Below are 9,564 nucleotides of genomic sequence, written 5' to 3' on the forward strand. Positions count from 1 at the left end.
CACAATATGTACAATTTGACAAAGAACAACATACTCAAAGGTCTGAAAAATTGTTGAAAATTGGAAGAGCAGAGACGAGAAAAACAACATAAGGGTACTTAAAACATGGAGTCACACAGCCAAAAAACCCGTTTTAGTCATAAGCCCCTCTTTCGAGGGCGCGGACGCGGCCGCGCGAGGGGCTTAGTTAAGCTAAGTTTTTATACATGAAGTGTCCAAATCCAGAATTTTACTCAGACATTATGCTTATGAGAATCTAAAATTCAGTCAAATGAATGGAATCTCATGGGATTGGATGACTGTGAGCTTGAGGCTTGTTGTTCAAAAATTGGAAAAATGGTGTGATGCCCAGAAGAATTTGCTTCAGCCTTGTTAGTCCACATCTGAGTTCCCCACATATACATCACACAACTTGACTTTGGACTGATACACCAACCTATGCCACATTTATTTAGAAATCTCTATCTCTCAACCCAACCCACAGTTACCTTTTCAGCAGAAAATCATGGCATCATTAGTTCATTTGAACAAAATCATTCAAAGTCATGATGTTTTTTGAATCTTGTTGCCAAACCTTATTCCTACATGGGCTGTCCAAACCAATTTGGTGTGTTAGTTGGGAGAGCTTGAACCCTTGCTTGATCCATTCTGTCAGGGATTTAGTAAAGTTAGCACCCATGAAACTCCAAATCTTAACCCAAGTTTTCAGCCTTGGGCCCGTGAATTTGATCTCTGATGTCTGCAAAGGGTAACTTGATGTTTTTACCAGCAACAGTAGGCCCCAGCTGATCTGAAATTATAATTACTTCAGATCAAGTTAGGTCATATCAAGCTTAATTTTGACCACATGATGTCCCTCAAAATTGGAAGAAGAAGCACTTGAATACATACATAGTATACATAGTATACATAGTTTCCTCAGGAAGAACTGTCTGAAGAAAATCCTGTGTCTGTGAAAGAGATGAAAAGGATGACCACAGCAGATATACCACTGCATCTGGTGTAAGGCTTGCACCAATCCTGGCCCACCAATTTCTGGACTGGGACTTATGTCTGGCTCCAGAGGGTCTATGGATGAGAGAGATGTCTCTTAGAAAGGGGTTTGTTACATAGTTGCTGCTGTAGTGGTTAGATTGTACCACGAGGAAAAAGTGCATAGGTACAGATGTACAACTTGGTAGAACCTGAGGCAGAGTGCAACTGCTGTGTTGCGTTGGAAGCAACCTGCCATTGTGCACAACACAATGAACTCATTTCAAACCTGGAACCCCACAACACAACAGGCAATTGCAAATCCTGTTATGTGGCCCAAAATGCAAAGGACCATTGCTCTGGTTATTCACAAAGGTTTCATTTGTGTCAGCCCTGAGTACTAAACCAGCGTACCAATGGGCGACAAATATATTAAAAAACCTTAAAAACAGCAATTACAACTCAAGGCTCAGTTTCAAGAGTCAAGTTACATATGAATTGGCATATGTAACATGTGCAAAACTTACATCAAAGAGTGTGTACGTACACAACTTTCATGTGAACCAAAGCTACATATATTTCACAGACGTAACACATATGTAACAAGTGAAATATACTTATAACCCAATAATAACCGTGTTACTGTAATTAACCTAACCTTAGAACCACAATTTGTGCGCACTTGTAGTCCAAGGATTCTCAAGGTTCAGACTATATAAACCCTGGAGATCCCACCAGTTTTGAATCATCACATTATCATTCAACAACCATTACAAATTGCTCACTTCATCTTCCTAGAACTTTTAAAACTTTGTTTAACATCTACAAACTTTAAAAGCTTGATTCTACGAACCTTGAAACCTCAACCTTGTGTCTTGTTGACTATATTGTGTGCGCATCAACCCTTGTTTCTGTCTGATTAGATTCCTTAATCAGTAGTTTTTGTAATATCCATACGGTGGAATTACGTATAAGGAAGTAGTCCTTGAGTGCTGCTTGTATCAGATTTGGGATTCATCTGATATAAGAAACTCTTAATCTACGGGGAAATCTCTATTAGTCAGAGTGTAAAGTTCCCGGTGTTATAAAAGATTTTAACACCACCTTCTTTGACCTTTCTTTGAATAAGAAGAGGATCAAATTAGGATTGAGAACTGCGCGTCAGTTGCTCTTATTTTTAATTATTGCAAGGACAATAATTAACCCAAAATCCCTGGGCAAAATCCTTTGTTTAAAGGTCAACTAACTGGAGTCTTTACTTGTTTATTCCAAGTAAAGCTCCTACGCCCACGTCTTTACCCGCTCAAACTCGTGGATACTAATCCCCACGAGTCTAGTAGAAGTTTGTTTAAACTTCTATCCTCTTTTTATTGAATCTACTAGCCCAACAGACGCTAGTAGGCTCACAATTTGTTTGAGGTGAAGATTTGAATGTGGCTTGATGAGTGGGTCCAGGTATTCATGATGAATTCCCAAGCTGGCAAGCTGCTGGCCCCATACCTACCTGTTGCTGGGTTGTGTTGCTCACAACAGGTTCAAACCTTACACACTGTTGAGCAACACACCGGGAAATGGTCTGATCCATTGTCTTGCGTTGCTTCTCAGGGTTTTCCCCATTGCTTGGTGTTGCTGTATGTTCCTTTCTCAGAGCAACACACCGGCCCAACATTGTAGAGTGGACTATATAAGTATACACATAACTAGGTATAAGGATTATTAAATTACACAAAAAGTTGACTCTTGTACCAGGCCTAGCCCTGGGCCCGGGGCCATGTATTTTTCTGGATTCATGACATTCATCACCTTTAATGTACAAGAATCCTGTGAAATCTTGCAGCATTGAACTAAATAAGATGTACTTGAGCAATAAAGCTACTGGACATTCTGGGAAAAGTTATCACATGCTCAAGGTGCTTCCAATCAACAGGGCCTATCCTTGGTGTTTTTCTGGCACTGTTCTTGTCCCTGAAACTCAATATTCTGGCCCTGAACTCCCACGGGCTTTGACCCAAAAGCCTTCAAAGTCATGGTTGAGCTGGCCTTGGAGCCTGGGCTGGCCCAGGGGGCCAGACCCTCATCTAATGGAAGCAAGATCAGGTCTGGTCTGGTCTTTGACACCATTGTTCACTCTAACACCCAACCACATATGCTCTCTATGCAGTAAAGGCTTGGGACTTTCACATCTTTATTCAGCAGACCATCTTTCATGGTATTACCCTTTCAAACCTTAATGCATTCTTATTCCTTGACATACTGGAGGCAGCTGCACTATATTTGTGACTTTTGCACTGAAACAAAAAGTATCAAATTTCAGCTCTGAAGCCATCAAACACACACTTCATGAAACCACTGATAACCATCTTAATCAGACCATCATCTAAGCCATATAACCCATACACTTGAATATATTGTGGGGCGTAGTGGCAGTGCACACAAATCATGAAGGTCCAGCAAAAACCCATCTGAACTATCTCAAAGAACAGAATCAAACCTTACAGTTCACAGTTCACTCAGATGACCAGTACGGCAGATTTCCAGGATTTGCTTGGGGTGAAGATTGATTTAATCTATAGAATGATTAGGTATTACAATATTTTACAACAAGACATATATGCAGCTTCCTGTGAACTGTTGAAAACACAAGAGGTTTACAGATTACTCCTTGATGTAATTCAATACTGACAGGATAAAGATTGAAGTGGAACGTCTTAAGACCAATGTGGTTTAAAAGGGCCCAAGAGTTGAGGAACTCTCTACGGCCGTTCAAATCGTAGTTCATTTGTTCGATGAGATGGTAACAGTCTAACTTCGGCAGTCAGCTCTCGTAGTCTTGATAAATGTTCGGCATTAACGCGATATCTATACCCATCACTGATTCTGTAAAATGAAATCCAACATAAATCCGCAAGTGTTTCAATGTAAAGTGAGGATTTGAAAAAAGCTCACCCTTTGGGTGGGATAGGCAAAGGCCATTCCCACCACCTACTATGATGGCCGAAAATCTCTTGGAAATTTGAAAGTCTTGTCCCTAGATCATAAACATTTAACTTTGTTGCTCCCAATTCTAATTTTTTACGTTCAGACCGCGATAAGCGATCGTCCGATTTATAAACAGGCAAACTATATGATGGAAGTGTGTCTTGGGAGGTTGGGAAGGATTGTTTGTTTGGAAAAGATGGGTTGTCATTGCACGCCAGAGGGCGAGAGCTCGATCGAAGGAGGGCATATGAGTTCTCCGAGTCAGATGATATTGTGGGTCGAACACGTAATGAGCGCTCCATGTTTTCAATAGTGGTACTGTATAATGATTAGATGGAATTCTTATTAGCTGGATATATCATATTCAAATCTTGGTTGACTAAAGATAAGAACTTGTACACTTACCGATTAACGGACACCAAGTACAGGTGGTACGAACCAAAACCTGTGAGGACTAAACCAAACAGTATACCAACAAGAAATAAAAACGCCCAATTCAATGGTGCTAATCGGAATTGATCTTCTGACAGATGTGAATTGACTGTGACGAATTCTGTCAGTCCTTGAAGAGCGGCAAATCCACAGATAATTGCGGTGATGGAGGTCCACACTAGGAAAAGCACAAAATACTTGTGATTATGAAGTCCAACACAGCGGCCACCCAGCCAAGGACAATGATGGTCCATCTAAAGGCAGAAGAGAGATGCGTCGACGTGAGTAAATCATCAATCTATTGAGAGATTCGAACAACAGACTTACCCTCAACACACATCGTTTGCACGAACTGCAATGATGTGCTCTATCAGCTTTGACTAGATCACATTTACGACAAAAGCGCTTCGAGCCATCTGATTTGCACATCAATGTATCGACTCCCGGTAAATCTTTTTGTGGGGCTGGTGTAGATGAAGGAATCACTGCATTCAATGCCGACACTAGATCGAACCGATTTGATGAGCGTTGCTCAGCCAAAGAAACTTGTTCTTGAAAGGTCAGCGTTGAAGGTGCCAAATTTTGCGGCCGGGATGGATTTCCTGGAAGCAAGGCAGTTGATGAAGGACGAGGCGAGTTGAGTGGTAGATGGGCGCGTGGGCGCGGATTATAAATCGTACTGGACTTTGAACTCGAAGGCTGCGGTGTTGCTAAGAAGGGAGTAGCCCCTTCCACTTCAGGATCGGCATCGTCCTGATAATCCTCTTCGTCATCACTTTCTTGAACAACTTCTCTATAGTCGTTATGACTTCGAGGATTTGCGTAAGGATGCGGAAATTTGCGAGGTGCTCGAGAAGGCATTACTGCCATTGGTACAGGTTCTGGCCCGTCATCTTCTGGAGAAACCACTAGAGGTATATCGTAATTTGGGTTTTGGGCATTCTCCATCAAACCATCGACCTCAGATGTTCTTTCGGCCGTGGTTTTGACCCACCCAGGTCCAACCTTGACACAAGCTATCAAACTCCCGACGGCCATGATCCAGCTGAACTCAAACGGGATCAAAAGGAGAACGCTCATTTTATAATGTTGACGATTGACGATCAGGTAGCTCAGAACCAAAGAAAAAGCTAATGTGTATTGGGCCCAGCCAAAAATCAGAACTGTTGGAGGAACATAAAACACGTCAGTGAATGCCAGCGCAAAATGCCATCCAATGTAATAGCCACAAGTTAATAACACTGACTCACAAACCAGTACTAATGGTAATTCTTTAAGAAAGCGAAAAAAGGGCTGCCGAGAGGTGTTGAAGTCGTTACGAAATACTATGGGATGAGCCCCTAATCTCATGGATGACATGTCGAGTAGTGGCATGATGGAAAGTAGATCTGATGGCTGAGCTAAACTTCGATTGATGCTGATTGTGATCTCATTAATGTTCTTGAAGTTTGAGAGAGGATGTGCTGAGTTGGTGTTGGTGTTGGTGAGTTTGGTTGGAATTTGAAAATCAAAGCTTTCTTCGTCATTCACTCATACAGTCACGTTTACCCTGTGATATCCGCTGAGCTCAGGTGATACCTCATTGACATCCTCCTCTGCATCACATATGTCCATCGGAGTCCAGGCTGGTAGTGGCATTTATGTTGGAATTTTTTTGCAAGGTCGACCAGAAAAATTGAAAAAATGATTGAATCCAGATATGCAAATCTGAAAGACTTTCCACAATCAGTATTGACAATTTATAAATCCTCCAGCCATCACCACTGAAAAGCAGTGGTCAAGGTATTTCAGCGTGCTTTATATCTTAGGAGGAAAGATTGACCGGTGTCACTGTCACTTCGTCTTTGTCTTTGAGCTACATTTTCTGCTAATACTATGAAAGGATGATGATTATCCCAAATGCTACAATTGCTTTTTGTAGTCAACGATGAGGGGGTTTGTCAGTGATGGCTTTTCCCAAGCAAGCAAAAGAACAATCCAGCAGGTTGAACCAAGGGTTGCAGGCAGTAAAGATCGGCGCTGGAACTACATCTCGACATATTAAGAAGATTTTTCTGCGAGAGAAGTGATACATCAAATTGGAGGGATATGATTGAGTGATCACTTGAGTACAATGTGTGGTAGGGTATTGATCCTTAATTCTTGATTAGGTTTGTGGGTTGCTATGTTCTGATCTATTTGTTATTGACTTTACTTCTTTCTTGGTCACTTGCGCTTCCAGGACGAGATAGACAAGATCTAATATAGTGACTGTTGAAATATTTGCATTCTGTCAATTCAGATACCTGGACTGCAATGGAGCAATAGATATACCGACTACCAAGAAATTGTTCCTTCAATCAGGAAAGGATTAAGACATATTCAGTTTCAAAAAGTTACATTTTAGACTTCTTCAGTCAGTTCGAAGAAATAATCACCCGCACAAGTTTAGAACAAGATAATAATCAAGATGAAATGAATGTACAAATGATTTGTTTCATTTACTTTTACAATGAGTATTGCCTAGTGCTACAACTTTTCACATACAACTTTTCATTGCGGCTCAGCACCAGGTAATTTGCCATTTGCAATATCGCCTTTAATTTGCACAACACCAAGCAACTGTAAGTTTAGAGCAGATGAGAAACCGAAAGAAAGACGTTTTGGAACAAGCTTACTAAAGTACAATGAGAAGGCGCTATGCCAAGCCGCCTTTCCTCCGGTCTCGATGACGTCACCGTGGCTAACATTCCAGACAAGCATCAGGTCCAGCGCAAGATAACATCCTAGATCAAACCAGTCTATGATGTGCAAATTGGGACTCACCAGGGGATTATGCGATCAAAGTCCCATTGGTAAACTTTGCTGGCCGAGCGGGCCATAGAACTGTCGATAGTATGGTCAGACCATGCGCCCAATATAATTATGTCAGAGGGAGATGGGTCCTGACACTTTGTCCTTGGCAGCTATGTTATAGAGAAATCGTTGATGGAAAACTGTGTCAGGTTTGAGAGTCACAAATCGATCCAAAAAGGTGGTTGGTGACTCGGACGACTTGGAATACTGCGACAGATTGACGCATGTTCATCCCACGTAAGCAGATGTGTAACGATATGGACAACACAGATCAATGACAAACTTGTTCATTCGCCGGAAGATTGAACAGCAGGTCGGCTTCAATCAATGTCTTGCTAGGAACGTGCAAAAAGGCTATATCCTACATTTTTGAGAGTTTGAGAAGCATACATATCAGTGTAGGACGTACCACACGGCAACGAAGTTGGATTAGTGAACAAATACCAACCTTGTTGACGAACCCATCGAAATATTCCGCTTTGATTTCTGACTTGACTGCCCCCTCAGCTTGATCCATGGGATTAGGGCCCTCCGCAGTCCACTCAGCAACTTCTAGATTTGTTTTATGCGCCGAACCTTTAGGTCCATATATCTTGGCACTCGGATAAGCCTTCGCATACTCGGACGTGAAACCAGTGTGTTCTATATCAGCAATGGCGATGTGTCTGTTCAGCGAAAAGGCAGCGCGCGTTTGAGTAAAGATCGGGCCTCGCGAAGCTCATTTTAGAAATGGTGATGTGTCACAAACTTGACTTCTCCGAGTGAATCGATCTTCGTCTTGGTTTCTTCGCCCAGAGGGGTGGAGGCCAATACCCACACAGTATTGTCGGACAGTTTGATGGCAGTTGTTCGACCTCCGATGGGCTGTAAGCCAAGCCTTTTCTAGCAAAGAGAAGTCATATCGCATGAGCCGATCATGAAAATCGTGGAGGTCATAACTGTGTGCTTACGAATGGCTTCGAAAACGTCATCACACCCGGTACAACTTCTCGTATCTAGGTCGTGGTCGTGAAATTCGCAAAAATCAGATATTGACAGTCAGACTAATACGGACATTCGAATCTACTGACTACGACATCAGCCATGGTTTGCGACAGTTTTTTGAGGTGAATGATGAAAATGTGATGAGGTATCTTGCTGCCGAATGATGCGAAGAGATAGGTAGTTGACTCGAGATCCCCAACGAGTCATTGAATACAGCCATGACCATGTGCTACAACCGGCCGGTAATGATTTCGTCTCCGGATCAGGCGATCCTCTTTCATGAATCATGATGCCTGTTGCATACACCACGGGGGCACCCTGACAGCCAAATGGCTGTCCCAGTGGGCCACCAGCAGACCGCCGCTTGTTGCGGGGAGACTGACGGTCTGCGGGTAGCCAGTTTGGCGACGACCGTGTGCCGAACAAAAGGAGGCCTGGCCGCCCAGCATGAGGGCGGCTTTGTGGCGCCTGACGTTTGGCCTTGCGCGACCCTTCGACAGTCAGCAGGCTATTTTCAAAACCTGATGAGACTCATGCCCTTGGGGCCAAACTCCTGCGCGCCTCATCGGCGCTGGCATTTCAATTGGGGCATGAGCAGCTGTCACGATTCAAAACAGTTCATAGCGGGTGTGAAGCGGAGTGCATTACTCGGGGGGAAACTCAAGAAGTGGAAGAAAAGATCGTATTGAATAATAACAAACGAGTGAATGGAGAGATCATTGAAAAAGAAATGAAAACATTTTTTTGGATTGATATGAAAGAAGAGAAAGGATAAAGTCTGATTGATTTCTTTGAGAACGCAATCTATCAATTGTTGCGAAATTCCAATCCTCAACAAAGAAATAACAAAAAACGATCAAAAAAGAAACAATCTTATCTTCCTCACCCTTTATCTAGTCCTAAAGACTCTCGAGCTCTACAACATGATTCAAAAAGAATTAAATTAGAAGCAATTTGTTGGAATAAATCAAATTCATACAAAGAAACTTTTGATCAAACCACTCTAAATCATTCAATCTCTCCTCATCGAATTGCGTCTCGGATTGAAGAATATTAGTATCGGAAACCGTTTTGTTTACAACCTGCAACTTCACAACAAAAACGACCAAAGAGAAGATTTGAAGAGGTCTATTTGTTTCCTATTTAACGAACATTTTAGACCCAGCACGATTATTTGAAACGCGTAGGAGTGTAACTGGTCTGCAAAGGGCCAAAAGCGAAATGAATTGAGCAACGGTTTACTTATATCTTGTTTCCTTTTCTTTTTCAAAAATAATAGATCGAGAGACTTTACGATTGTATTTATCCTGGTTGTACAAAAGGATGTCGGACATTGAATCATCTTAATGCACATGTCTTGAT

The 9,564-nt window shown here is 42.1% G+C and overlaps 2 protein-coding genes across 2 annotated transcripts; both read right to left on the reverse strand.

Annotated features, from left to right (window-relative positions):
• Window positions 1-3,515: 3,515 nt before the first annotated feature.
• MELLADRAFT_76255 (uncharacterized protein) lies at window positions 3,516-5,854 on the reverse strand (the record flags this gene model as incomplete). Its single annotated transcript, XM_007404042.1, has 5 exons — window positions 3,516-3,849; window positions 3,919-4,269; window positions 4,357-4,637; window positions 4,711-5,546; window positions 5,634-5,854. 5 exons carry the CDS (start codon window positions 5,755-5,757, stop codon window positions 3,726-3,728), a joined length of 1,716 nt encoding a protein of 571 aa, XP_007404104.1.
• A 1,061-nt stretch (window positions 5,855-6,915) lies between these two features.
• Window positions 6,916-8,303, reverse strand: MELLADRAFT_86811 (uncharacterized protein; the record flags this gene model as incomplete). Its single annotated transcript, XM_007404041.1, has 9 exons — window positions 6,916-6,959; window positions 7,041-7,105; window positions 7,189-7,248; window positions 7,313-7,425; window positions 7,502-7,579; window positions 7,667-7,883; window positions 7,967-8,100; window positions 8,169-8,213; window positions 8,289-8,303. The coding sequence occupies 9 exons, from the start codon at window positions 8,301-8,303 to the stop codon at window positions 6,916-6,918; spliced, it is 771 nt and encodes a 256-aa protein (XP_007404103.1).
• Window positions 8,304-9,564: the final 1,261 nt, after the last annotated feature.

Source organism: Melampsora larici-populina, assembly GCF_000204055.1.
Source record: "Melampsora larici-populina 98AG31 unplaced genomic scaffold MELLAscaffold_1, whole genome shotgun sequence".
Classification (NCBI taxonomy): Eukaryota; Fungi; Basidiomycota; class Pucciniomycetes; order Pucciniales; family Melampsoraceae; genus Melampsora; species Melampsora laricis-populina.